This window comes from Helianthus annuus, chromosome 5 (assembly GCF_002127325.2).
Source record: "Helianthus annuus cultivar XRQ/B chromosome 5, HanXRQr2.0-SUNRISE, whole genome shotgun sequence".
In the NCBI taxonomy this organism is placed as follows: domain Eukaryota; kingdom Viridiplantae; phylum Streptophyta; class Magnoliopsida; order Asterales; family Asteraceae; genus Helianthus; species Helianthus annuus.
In genome coordinates, this window is record NC_035437.2 from 17,205,093 (window position 1) to 17,218,433 (window position 13,341).

The 13,341-nt window shown below is 38.1% G+C and overlaps 3 protein-coding genes across 3 annotated transcripts; all 3 read right to left on the reverse strand.

The window, feature by feature from the left end:
* Window positions 1–4,164: 4,164 nt before the first annotated feature.
* LOC110942750 lies at window positions 4,165–5,120 on the reverse strand. Its single transcript, XM_022184515.1, has 3 exons — window positions 5,091–5,120; window positions 4,426–4,977; window positions 4,165–4,380 (listed from the first exon to the last, which is right to left on the reverse strand). The coding sequence occupies exons 1-3, from the start codon at window positions 5,118–5,120 to the stop codon at window positions 4,165–4,167; spliced, it is 798 nt and encodes a 265-aa protein (XP_022040207.1).
* A 4,405-nt stretch (window positions 5,121–9,525) lies between these two features.
* LOC110938600 (serine/threonine-protein kinase STY46-like) lies at window positions 9,526–10,935 on the reverse strand. The gene is made up of 4 exons (XM_022180819.2): window positions 10,447–10,935; window positions 10,184–10,358; window positions 9,973–10,101; window positions 9,526–9,859 (listed from the first exon to the last, which is right to left on the reverse strand). Exons 1-4 carry the CDS (start codon window positions 10,659–10,661, stop codon window positions 9,650–9,652), a joined length of 729 nt encoding a protein of 242 aa, XP_022036511.2. The 5' UTR covers window positions 10,662–10,935; the 3' UTR covers window positions 9,526–9,649.
* Window positions 10,936–11,473: 538 nt separating this feature from the next.
* LOC110942752 (serine/threonine-protein kinase STY13-like) lies at window positions 11,474–12,012 on the reverse strand. Its single transcript, XM_022184517.2, has 2 exons — window positions 11,694–12,012; window positions 11,474–11,592 (listed from the first exon to the last, which is right to left on the reverse strand). The coding sequence occupies exons 1-2, from the start codon at window positions 11,944–11,946 to the stop codon at window positions 11,474–11,476; spliced, it is 372 nt and encodes a 123-aa protein (XP_022040209.1). The 5' UTR covers window positions 11,947–12,012.
* Between the last annotated feature and the right edge of the window lie 1,329 nt (window positions 12,013–13,341).

Genomic DNA, 13,341 nt, shown 5'->3' on the forward strand with positions numbered 1-13,341 from the left:
ACTTGACAGCTTCTTCTATTCTCTTTTTCAACTGTTAGCAATCATTGGTATGGTGCCCTGTGTCGTTATGGAGGCACAAAATTTACTTGCATCTCTTTTGCTAGCAGCTTTGGACAGAGGTCGGCGATGTAAGAAGTTATACTTGACCTCCTCTGTTGACAAGATTTCTTAGGGTGTCTTGGTGAGGAGGGTGAAGATCTGTTTGTCTTTGTCTTGATTTCTATTCGGACAAGGAGATCTTTTTCTATTTTCAAATCTTCTTCCTTCATAGGGCCTGAATGGTTGTAGATCTACAAAGGGTTAGAATCTCAACCTTTTGGACGAAGGAGGTGGCTCCCTCCAGCTACCTTGTTCCCTCTTTCTTGATGCTTGTTTCTCCAAGTCTTCCTCACCTTTCAAGAATGATTCCGCCCTTTCGAAAGGATTTTATGCTTCTGGTGAGGAGACCAAGGAACCATAATCTAGCTGGCCTAATCAGGGTTTGCATAAACATATTGCAACATTCAGCGTTATTCCAACGCTCAACCGTAGCAGCTCCCATGAAGACCTGGAGATGGTCCTCGGGATCTTCTAGACTATCGTATGTCTTAACATTCGATGGCATCTTTATCTTTGTTTGAAAGACATAGTTGGCTATCTCTTCAGAGAAACATGATAACGAGCTTGGTTTGTAAAGCATGGAAGGTATATTAAGATTTACCCCTGCCCCACTCGTGCTAGTACCTGCTTGAACATTTGGTTAAGCTTGAGCTTGTGACCTAACTTGGGTAGCTTGCCACATCTGGCTTCCGTGAGCTGCTGGCTTAGTTGGGCCAGGAGAGCCGCCATTTGGGGATATTGAGCACCATACAAGGGGAAACCCAGTTGGAAGCTCGAAGGTGGTGATAAGCTTACAGCTACAGCTTTGCTGGCTAAGAGTAACGATCGAGGGGCTTCTTCGAAGGTCGTTTATGGAGGCGAGGTAGCCGCTTGAGCCTGTTGGAGGAGCTACTCAACAATATACTCCGGGCTTCTTGGGAGTACCAGAAGGGAGCTAGCAGGATAGCCCCCTGATCCGAGTGAACCATCGGGCATGAGATATGGGTTTGAGTCAGAACTAGGTCCTGCTCGGGTAGTACTTAGAGATGTAGTAGTGCACAACGGAGTGGGCATAGGGGAGAGTGCGACTTTCGGTTCATCATATGACAAACGTACTCTGACCCCTTTTGTTCGTTCTTCTCGAACGTACCCATTCAAGAGCTCTCTTAGTAGTATAAAGTTACTTCTTACTCCCGCCGGGTTTATTTCCATGGTTTCAACCGGGAAGAGAATTTCACTCGGTGAAGATGAATTAACTTGTGTAGAGGGAGGTGTTTGAAACTGTTTTGCATCTTGTATTACCGGTGCGACGTGAAGTTCGTCCGGGTTGGTGGAGAAGTTGTCTACCTCGGGTGTAGCTGGAGGGCTAGACCGAGGCATAGAACTACTTGAAGCTTCTTTTGGATGAGGATCCTTTCTGGCCATAAGAGAAGATAATTTAGGAACATTGTTGTACTACCGGAAAACTGTTCTAAATAGCGCAACCCAACGGTGGGTGCCACTTGTTAAAGCAACAAGAGTATAGCAGGGAGGAAGGTCCAGGATCAACTCCAAAAGACAGCTCCTTGATCAGAATCTGCAACCAAAGAACATTGTTAGCCTTAACGCGAGAGGTGGCCTGTCACACCCTCAAAATACCACATGCGGCAAAACACCACATGGCGTGTGGCGTACCAGGATCTAGCCACTAATCACATTGAACTAACAGTCATAATATAAATTCAAAATCGCGTTCAACATAAATAGTGTAATTCAAAACATTTGTTTAAAACAAGTTTACGTTCAGCAGAAGCATAAATTATTATTCAACCAATTCAACATCATATTGTTTTGAAACATATCAACATTAAATGTCTTCCAAAGTGTCAAGACCCATGACCACACCAGCATCCCAGACTGCAAGTCCCATACCCATGTACCTATTGACCTGCAAGCATGTAGAAAAAGTGTATCAGCATAAAGCTGGCGAGTTCACAGTGTTGTTTAACGTAAAGGTGGCAAATGCTTAGTTTAAAGACATGTTAATAATAACTCGATACCAAGGTGACGTATGTTTATTTTCCCACATCAGTGCCTATCAACACTGGCCATGTGGTTAAGGTCATTAGTTCACGCCATCCTCTCCAGGTAGGGTGTGAGGTTGTCAAGCCTAATAGCGCTATCAACTAATACCCCGTTGCCCTCCGGGCAACTAGTTCGGTAGTAAGTAGGGAGTTGGGTGATAGAGTTGAGTTGACTATCTAACATCGAAATTAACTACAACATATGTATAGTATTCCTTCATGGAAATAAAGTTCGTAACGTATTCCTTCCCGGAATAAAAGTTAGTTTGTTTGTCCCACCGGGATGCATGCTTTAGAAAGAGCAGTGAACTCACCTTAGATTTGATGGGTAAGTTATATTACTTTGTTCAAGGTTGGTCAACCAAGTCCTATTATGGTTACCAATAACAGTTAGGATTTCATCCAAGTAATTCATGTATTTAATAGATTACATGCAATAAAAATCATCACTTAGCACATAGTAGGCATTTGTGCCACATACGAACTCCTAACACAAGTCCACCATTTAAGTAACAGCTTAACAGCACATTGCGTCATTCATAACAGTGTACGACCCAATTAGTTCAAAGCCCAGATGTGAGTGTGCAGTCACCCCATGAGTGTGCGGCCCTGCATCAACTGCATGTACAATATGCAGTCCAAGAGTGTACAGTAAGGGTGTGTGACGTTACAGGTGCGCGGTCATAAATAGTGTGCGACATTGCATATCTTATTTGTACTACGTTGCAGGGTCGTGATCAGAGATGATGGAGGTCAGCACCGCGTGACTAGAAACTACTTCCTTCAAGTAGATGCCGGCAAGTCGTGTAAACTTGTCAGTTTCCTTTATCGCAAGGAAGTGTGCAGACTTGGTCAGACGGTCGATCACCACCTAAATGGTATCATTTTCATTTTGAGTTTTGGGTAAACCGGTGATGAAGTCCATGGAAATATGTTCCCATTTCCACAAAGGCAATCCTAGTTGCTGAAGCAAGCCAGACAATTTTTGATATTCCACCTTGACTTTCATGCAAGTCAAGCATTTTCTCACATATGTCGCTATGTTAGCTTTCATGTTCAGCCACCAGTATAGGATTTTTAGATCCTGATACATCTTATCAGAACCCAGATGTATCGAGTATCGAGACTTGTGTTCTTCGTCCATCACAAGCTCTCGCATATTTTCGTAGAATGGAACTCATATTCACTCCATGAAATAGCGAATACCGTCAGACTTGGTTACGAGTTGCTTCTCCATGCCCCGCATGGATCCAGCTTGAAGGTTCTCGTCCTTCAATGCTTCAGTGTGGGTAGAACGGATATGGTCAGGAAGGTTAGAGTGGATAGAAAGTTGTAAAGCTCGAACGCGTTTAGGTTTGGTTTCCTTCCGAGTGAGGGCATCCGCTACAACATTAGCTTTACCTGGATGATAATTGATTGCATAGTCGTAGTCGTTCAAGGAAGTGTATTCCTGCCGCGTTGACCACGTGACCAAGGAAGTGTACTTCTCTAATCCAGAAATCATACTTAGAGAATTTTGTGTAAAGTTGCTCCTTCCTTAGAAGTTCCAAAATAAGACGCAAGTGTTGTTCATGTTCCTCCTTGCTCTTAGAATAAATTAAGATGTCATCGATAATAACAATGACGAAGTCGTCGAGATGCGGTTTGCACACTCGGTTCATAAGATCCATGCAGACTGCTGGTGCGTTGGTTAACCCGAATGGCATAACCAAAAACTCATAGTGGTCGTACCGCGTTCGAAAAACTGTTTTGTGAACATCTTCCTCTCGGAATCTCATCTGATGATAGCCCGATCTTAGATCATTTTTTAGTAGAAACTTGACCCTTGCAGCTGGTCAAACAGATCGTCAATACGAGGAAGAGGATAACAATTCTTGACCGTCACCTTGTTGAGTTCGTGATAATCAATGCACATGCGAAAAGACCCGTCTTTCTTCTTCACGAATAGGACTAGGGCTCCCCATGGCGAAGAACTAGGTCAAATAAAACCTCTATCCAATAGTTCTTGAAGTTGATTGGACAGTTATTGCAACTCTCCCAGTGCAAGATGATAAGGGGCATGAGGAATCGGAGTTGCTTCAGGTGTAAGTTCGATCTGGAATTCCACTTGTCGATGTGGAGGTAGTCCTGGAAGTTCCTCGAGAAAGACATCAGAAAAGTCACGAACGACTGGAATGTCTTCGTTCTCCTTTTCCTCGAGTTGATTGTCGGTAACGAGAGCTAGAATAGTCGAATGGCCCTTCAGTATGCATTTCTAGGCTTTCATAGCTGAAATGATACCAACCATAGCACCACTCCTATGACTTTGAACAGACAGGAGATCTCCACCAGAGAGAAGGATATGAACGATTTTCTCCTTACAGAGAATTTCAGCTTGGTGTTTGAGGCAGTCCCTACTGATGACTACATCAAAGCTACCAGGAGTAACAGGAAGGAGATCAATGTCAAACACTTGACCTAAAAGATCGTGTTTGCACCCAACATGAACATGGGATGCTTCAATTGGTTGACCAGCAGCCAACTCTACGATGTGCTTGGTTTCAAGAGGTGTTGGAGTCGTTCCTAACAGTCTACTGAATTTCAAGAACACATAGCTCCAATCGACACCAGAATAGGATAAAACAGAAGCGAAAAGATTGTTCACATAAAACATATTGGTCACTACGTTGTTATCAATCCTGGCATCACACGCGCCAATCGTGAATGCTCTCCTGCGAGCACCATTTCCACCGTTGTTATTATTGTTGTTGTAATTCCTGGTGTTGTTGTTTCCATTATTGTTAGCGTTTTGGTTTAGCTGCGGGCAATCCCTTTTGAAGTGACCCTCACTTCCACACTGAAAACAACCATTTCAGTTACACTATTGCTATTGTTGCTATTGTTGTTGTTGCTGTTGTTACTTTGGGAACGGAGCTCTGCAATCTTTCACCTAATGGCCCACCTTCTCACATCTCTGACATGTTCCAGTGCATTGCCCATGGTGATGGTAGTTACACTTATTACACTTCGGTTGTTTGACAACTTGCGAGCCCTGGTTCTAATTAGAGCCTTGGTTCTGATTAATTGAATAAGACTGGTTGAAGTTGCAGTTGTTATTGTTGTTTCTGTTGCTAACTGGAGTTAGAAGCTTTGTCTGAGTCATTCCACTTGCGTTTGTTGTTGGTAACAGGAGCAATCACAACACCATGTTCCGGTAGTGTACCGCGTTCAACTTCTTGGTCGGTGATCTTGTGAGCCAGACGAATGATCCGCGGAAAGTTGTCGAGATTAGCAGAGGTAACCATACTCTTGATCCGGGGCGCTAAACCATTGAGATACAACTCGATTCCCTTGTAGGGTGGGTTTGATAGATTGGGGCACATCTTCGCCAGCTCCTGAGAACGCTTCATCTAGGCTTCAATCTCTGATCCCACCATTTTCAGATGATAGTACATGTTCTCTAGATTTTGAATTTGATCGCGGGGGCAGTACTCCTCCCCTATCAACTCCTTGAATTCGTCCCATGGTGTAGCATTTGCCATGTCAATCCAAAGCATTTAAACAGCGTTCCATCAAGTTAAGGCACCATCCTCCAACGTGCCTGAAGCAAACTTCACTCTGTCTTTGCTTCACTCTGTCCCCGGCCGGATAGTTACACATTGCAAATGCTGATTCAGCTTTCTCAAACCAACGAAGGAGTCCCACCCCTCCTTCAGTCCCACTGAAAGATTGCGGCTTACAATCCATGAACATCTTGAATGTACAAACAGGCTGATTGTTCTAGTTCTGGTGTTGACCTGAAGGTAAAAGAACATACGACGCACGAATGTGAGTTCGAATACACGAATAAAGAACAAGAATCATCTTGTTGTAAGTGTCATACCAGCTTACTGAGCAGCTAAAGCCTCTGCCACTCGTGTGTTAATAAGATATGTCAATTCCGCATGGGTCATGACAATGTTGCTTCGTCCACCGTCGCGTCCACCATTTCGCCCACTCGGGATTCTACATTCACAATATACCAACATGAGAAAAAAAATAGCACATGTTATTTCCATATTCAGTACAAGTAAACAAGAAAAGTGGATCATTCGGATGTTCAGATAAGTGTTCGAACGACAACCCAATTACATCTAGGTTCATAAGGGTTCAGAAAAGAGAGGAAAAATCAAGATCGAGTAGGAGTCAATCATCGTCATGGCTCCTATGGATAGTTGAATCCCCAATTATGTCGAATATTGGGTAAGGATCCTTTCCACACGCTAGGTCTCACGGGGACTCACATGCACCCCAAATTATTACGTGTACACCCGTAATGATAATTTGATTTGCATGTTTACCCCAATTCCTCCTATCTTGTGTTAAAAGATCCCCGGGTTTGGGTGTCAAAAGCGGATGTTACCAAAGCGATAAAGATCACAAAGGGTCTAGAGATGACGGCATACTAACAGTTCATCAACGTATAAACAGGTAGCACATGTAATCATGCTATAATGATGTGTATGTAGTAGTTATATGCAATGCAATACATATGTGTGTTAGGTATATAGCATATATGATAATAAAATACGAACCTTGCAATCTGGAGCGTAGTGTCATGGTCGCTTTCGGAACTGAATTGGTTATAGTGTAGTTTTATAAAAACTTTTTAAAACCTAGTTCAATATAAACAGTGGCTCTAATACCAAACTGTCACACCCCCAAATTGCCACATGCGGGTTTCACCACGAGGCATGTGACATACCAGGATATGGCCACTAATCATGTCGAACTAATAGTAAATAATATTAAACACAAACATCATGTCCAACATGAATAGTGTATTTCAAAATAAACTTTTTCAAACAAAGCATGTGTTCAGCGGAAGCAAAAGTAATTGTTTCAAACAATTAAAACCAAATCGTTTTAAAATGCATAGTATTAAATGTTCTCTTCAAGTAGCATGCCCCATGACACTTCCAGCTCCCCAGACTGCAAGTTCCAATGGAAAGATGTACCTAACGACCTGCAAGCATGTAGAAGAGTGTCAACATAAAGTTTTAGAGTTCACATTTTTGTTCAATGTAAATCATGTAAATTTTTAGCTTTAAAGACGTGTCAAGAATTAATAAACTCGGTATCGATATGACAAATATGTTTGCTGTGCCCTCATCAATGTCTATCAACATTGATCCAAAATGTTTAAGGTCCTTAGTTCACACCCGGCTCCCAGCATGGTGTGAGGTTTGTCAAATCTAGTAGCGCTATCAACTAATACCCTGTTGCCTTCCAGGCAACTAGCTCGGTAATAAGTAGGGACTTACATGATAGAGATCGAGTTTATTAACTGACATCGAAATTAAACTACAACATTTATTAAAAGTATTCCTACCAAGAATAATGGTTTGCCCCCACCCCCCCCGGGATGCATGCTTGTGAAAGAGTAGTGAACTCACCTTAGTTTGCTCGGTATGTGTTAACGTGCTTCTACGCGTTAATAAAGTGCTAGGCCCGTTACACGCGACCTAATGTACAATAATGTATAAGTGTGTATACGAGTATGGTTTTGCAATGCCCGAAGTGTCCAAACAACCAAGTATTTAACGTGATCAGAAGTATTTAACGTGATCAGATCAACAGGTTTAACATTCGGAACAAACATCATCAACAAACTCAGACATTATGCTTAAACAAATAACTCAGAACCATCATTCTTTAATAAATAAACTCGGATTATATAAACTTCCAATAATCCGAACTTTGTGACTTCACAAAGTCAAACTAACAATTATTCTCAAATCAACAAACGCAGAAACCGCAGTGTTCAATGTTACAGTTATACGATCAAACCCTAATCTCAACAATCAACAATGAACCAAAACAACAGTTTAGCAGTTCTAATATGTCAATAGCATCACTAACATCAAGCAGTAATTACACATTCATTCAATCTAACAACAATCACACATTCATCAGGCATGATCAACTAACCACAGATTGTTTGAATATCTAGGGTTTTGCATGGAATCAAGAGAACAAGGTTATCAACGTATAACACCAAACACTTACCTTGGATTCAATCTAGTGTTGTTCTTGATGGATTAAAAGATTAGAATTGTGTGTGAGATTTGTGTAGCCAAAATGATCAGAGAAAACACAACTGCCGTTGATTGAGATTACGGGGAGTGTTTAGGGTTTTAGTAGTTTTATTATAATTTCAATACTAACTCTAAACACCCCTAACTATATAACTTTTACACAAGGCACATAACATCTTGCAGTTTGCAGTTAAAGCATATAGTTCACGTATTTGTCAGGAAACGTATAAATTCCGTGTAAACCGTTCGTTTATAATTATTATTCGAGTTAGTCACCAACGTTCGAGAATTAACTTTTGTGTGTGTTCCAGTAATTCCTCGAATTACCAAAGTAGACTCATTTAACTAACTCTAGTTAAATGCAGTGCTATGAATGTATGTCTAAACTAACTGTGGTTAGGTTAAAGTATTAACCTGAAATTGCAGGTTGTCACACTCTTCCCCAGTCCATCGATGCACCACTTGATGAAAAAAAATATGAGAGGGTTGATTGATCATGTAGTATAAAAAGTGAGAGAATTTGTGGTATTAAATGGTAAAAACAAATATGGGTTATACCGAGGAGATTTTTAGAGAAAACAAAACTTTTTTTAAGTTTGAACATTGTAAAACGGTCAAATATTGAATGCACACCAAATTCAACCGTTGGCGCTCGTTATCCTCGCCGTGAATCCATCCATGCCCCTTGGCGCCCCTACAACGATGTAGGGCCACTATGGAGCTTATGTGGATAGGACGCGGCTCCACACCACACAACTTTAGTAGATAGTTATAAATAGTTTTAAAGTATGCTTGTTTGTTGATTGCATTAGATTATAAAAGCATCTCATAGTAAAAAAAATTAAAAAAAAAAACCAGCTCTCTGAAGGTGTTAAGACGACAATTATACTATAAACTAGAATTTCATTTAATCATCAATACCTATACATGGTATAGTTTATAACGGTCAACATCCCTACCTTCTGCGTATGTGGTTACATATAGTTAATGATTCGTATAGGAGTAAAACATTACAAGTCTTAAACTGATTTTTTTAGGAAGGGGTATGATAAAGTAAAAAGGTAAACTGATTTTTTAGGGAAGGGTATGATAAGTAAAAAGGGAAACTAGTTTGCTAGGAAGGGGTAAAAAGGGTACGTTTAACTCACCCCTATTTGAAATATATGTAAAAGTTAGATTTAATTAATTAAGATGCATGGATAAATATTTGAACAAAGTTATGCTAACGAGGATCGAGGTTTCCTTGTTTGTTTTTGTTTTGTTCCCATTGATTGTTGTTGCTGAATGATGAGTTCATGACTGTCTCACAGAAAATAAACAGTCACACCAACAGTCACACCAGCTGATTTCATTTAAACAACAAAACATAAAAATGGTATAGTTTACAACGTTAACATCCCTATGTATGTAATCTGTGTTTACATGAAATTGACTCTACTTGCATCATCTATCCTATCTTGCATGGCTTAAAAATCCGAAGCAACCGAAAACATTATTTTGATCCTTTGACAATGCTTGCCACCCTTCGATTTTCATGATTTCTTCCAATTCAACAACCACATCCTTCATCTCCGGTCTTCTTCTAGAATCCGTATCCCAACAACTTTGCATTAACCGAGCAAGTGATCTTGGACAATTCACAGGTATGCTCGGTCGCATTTCCTGAATTACAATAAGAACAACACTCTCTTTTAATCTCAACTTCTATACAAGAAAAAAATAGTACCATCATTTAATATGTAGACACATAAACATTAGCATATACGTATGCATACCTTGTATATTTCTACCGGGATGTTGTCTAAGTCATACGTATATGCCATTTCACAACAATATATCTCCCACAAGCATATCCCAAAGCTATAAACATCACATTTAAATCCGTTTGGTTTTTTGCTTAAAACCTAAAAAAACCACCACAATTTGTTAGGACTAAAAAATGTAAACATCTGAGTACAAATGTAAAGTTATAAAAAAAAATCATACCTCAGGAGCCATATAACCTCGAGTCCCGACTTCACCACTCGTAAATAACTCTAAAGGATCAAAAACTGCCTCTCCAAAATCAGCAAGTTTCAGCTTCTTGTTTTGACTGTCGATAAGTATGTTCTCTGGCTTCACATCAAGATGAATTATCTTCTTGGAATGAAGATAACTCAACCTAACATTAAATAAAATTAAGTGATTAATGAGTGCTTGAATTTTGAAAATATAAGTTAAAATTAAGAAGTAAGATGTTGATTACATACCCTTTCGCAATATCAAGGCCAAATTGACAAACAACTTTTATAGGTAGCTTCTTATCACGGTTTTTACACAAGTATGATCTCAAAGATCCTCCAGTTACATATTCGGAGACAATACAAAGGTCACTTTCAGTTTTTGATATCTTGTTCTTGTTCTTATGGCCTGAATTTGTCTTCATACACGAATTTGTCTTCATAGACATAGTTGCTCCGATCATCTGCAAAATATTTACACGAGAGTATTAGATGGTAACAGATCATACCTAGCTTTAGTTGTCTACATGCGTGTTTGTATGTAGCCATGTAGGGGTGTTTAGTTCGGCTTAAAACTATGAAACTGTCTAAACCGGTCATCAGTTTGGTTTCGTGGTCAGTCTTTTTCTAATCTTTTGTTAAGTCAATTTTAAAAATCTCAAACTGGAACGAATAGTTTGGTTTACGGGTTCTATCCAGAGTCGGCTGTGTAGAGCCGTGTCGGACCTTATGATTAGAATCCATATTGTTTTAGCTATGTTACATAATATATAATTAGTTATTTATATAGGGTTAAAATGAAATAACAATGAGCACAGTGAATAGAAGTGCATGTTTTATGTTCATAACATCCAGGACATACCTTCTGAAGGTGTCCTACTTGGCTATGAACACTTTTAAGTTCATGTTTAAACTCATACCTACTGTTCAAGTATCCTACTACTTTCAAAATTACAATAACACCACACTTCAATTATTTGTGACAAATATTACATGGTATACTAGTCTACTTGATTAGTAATTGCACCCTTTATCGTTTAAGCTTTGTGTTTTTTGCATACATTGAAAACCGTGAAACCAAACCAAAGTGAAACCGTTAGTAACAGTTTGGTTTTAGTTTTAAATGATAAAAAAACTGTTACAAACGATTTGGCTCAAGGTTTTGCTTGAAAATCCTTAAAACCGGACCATGAACACCCTTGTTTGTATGTATCTCAATGTATGTTTTGTTATACTTTAATTTGTACATACTATAAAACTCTAGATCAAATATACCTTAATTAGTGACATTAGGGTGGTCAAGCTTTTGCCATAAACTAGCTTCTTCCCTGAAATCATTCTTCATGCACTCCTTTAAAGTTGTTGTAACACCCTTTCCAAAATCAAGAACTTTCACTAGAACAACAAAAAAAACACAATCAAAACCTTAAAGAAACAAAGGCACAAAGCACCCTTAAACTCGACAAGAAGATAACAAACCAAAGAGTTTGTTTTACCTGCGACCGTTTGGCCATGGTATGAGCCCTTGTAAACCACGCCATAAGATCCACGACCGATAACTTTGCCGAGAACAAGCTTAAGAGGATCGATAGTTTCCTGCCATTGTTGTTGTTGTTCATGTTGAGTGATCATAAGATCATTGGATTGCACTTGACTGAATTGATTCCGGCAACTGCTGAATGAACCGAGAGACAGGTTGTGAGTGATATGAAGGTTCATCACGTCGATTACTTTCTGGGGTTCCTCCATGATCGTTTATGATGGTTTGAAACAGTTTGTTTAATGTGGGTCGTACGTAATCTAATCAAGAAGTGATTTGATGGTTTAGTTAATAACCTAACCATATATTGACTATGCATATCTATTTATCGCAACCGTAGCCGACATTTAATATTATTTTCTAGTGAATTTATTTGTAGTGATCATGAGGGTAAAAGAGTTTAAAATGTAATTGTGTGTCAGAATTGAAATTCGTTTGGTAGAGAGTTTACTAGGATAATAACTGTTTAGTATATCGAAATGGGTCAACATAATTATAGGATTAACGGTTAGGTTAAATCTTCCTATCTTCCTATACTAATAAACAAAAATCTTTTTGTACACGTGTCACTATCTATCTGGTGCCTCTCCCTTTTAATAATAATATTACATATTAATTTTTATACACAAAATATAATATAATATTAATTAATATAGTTTGAGATAAACGTATAAATTAAAATTTATCTATAACAAATATAAAAAATCAAATAATATAATAAGTATAATATTATTTAATATAGTTAGAGATCAAACGTATAATTTCAAATTTAATCTTCCTATACTAATAAACAAAAATCTTTTTGTACAGGTGTCACTCTCTGGTGCCTCTCCCTTTTAATAATAATATTACATACTAATTTTTATACACAAAATATAATATAATATTAATTAATATAGTTTGAGATAAACGTATAAATTCAAATTTAATTAATAATTATCTATAACAAATATAAATAAATCAAATAATATAATAAGTATAATATTATTTAATATAGTTAGAGATCAAACGTATAATTTCAAATTTAATTAATAGTAAATTAGTTTTTGAGTCCCTATGTTTTAGTGGTTTTAACCACTTGAATCCAAAATCAAAAAGTTTAACGCCCTGAGTCTCTAACCGCTCATTCACACCCCCTTTAAAAAATTCAAAAAACTTTTTGTAAGGCCGAGTTCTCTAAGTTTTCACAACTTGTAGAAATTTTCATTTTACCCTAACCATATATATTTGTTAAGATAAAATATATTATTTGGATATAAACAATAATTACTAATAAAGTATCAAATCACATGTACAAGTACTTATAGTATATAACTTAGAAGACTAAAATTACAAGCGGGTTATCTAAATAAAGTACCAAATTATCTTTAAAACGAACACTAAATGGTTTTTAAAAGGCAAATATTTTTTTGCTATTAAGTATATAACATTATATTTACTTAAGCCGTGTAATACACGTGTTCAATATTTTCTTTCAATTTTAAATTTATGTTAATATCAATATGTTTTCATCTTAAAAAATGATCCAACTTCCTAATAACATTGAGTTTTAAATATTAAACTTAGTTTTAATCTTATTACGCAACTAAAAACATTATTATCAT

Excerpts from the sequence above, each read along its gene's own strand:
- LOC110942750 (XM_022184515.1), bottom strand. The coding sequence starts at position 5,120 with ATGGGCAATGCACTGGAACATGTCAGAGAT. Across the intron at positions 4,978-5,090 it reads CACTGGAACATGTCAGAGAT|TGTGGAAGTGAGGGTCACTT; the intron begins GTGAGAAGGTGG and ends GGTTGTTTTCAG. Across the intron at positions 4,381-4,425 it reads GTCATAGGAGTGGTGCTATG|GGCCATTCGACTATTCTAGC; the intron begins GTTGGTATCATT and ends TGCATACTGAAG.
- LOC110938600 (XM_022180819.2), bottom strand. The coding sequence starts at position 10,661 with ATGATCGGAGCAACTATGTCTATGAAGACAAATTCGTGTATGAAGACA. Across the intron at positions 10,359-10,446 it reads GGCCTTGATATTGCGAAAGG|GTTGAGTTATCTTCATTCCA; the intron begins GTATGTAATCAA and ends ATTTAATGTTAG. Across the intron at positions 10,102-10,183 it reads GAGGTTATATGGCTCCTGAG|GTTTTAAGCAAAAAACCAAA; the intron begins GTATGATTTTTT and ends TGGTTTTTTTAG.
- LOC110942752 (XM_022184517.2), bottom strand. The coding sequence starts at position 11,946 with ATGGAGGAACCCCAGAAAGTAATCGACGTGATGAACCTTCATATCACT. Across the intron at positions 11,593-11,693 it reads CCATGGCCAAACGGTCGCAG|TGAAAGTTCTTGATTTTGGA; the intron begins GTAAAACAAACT and ends TTGTTGTTCTAG.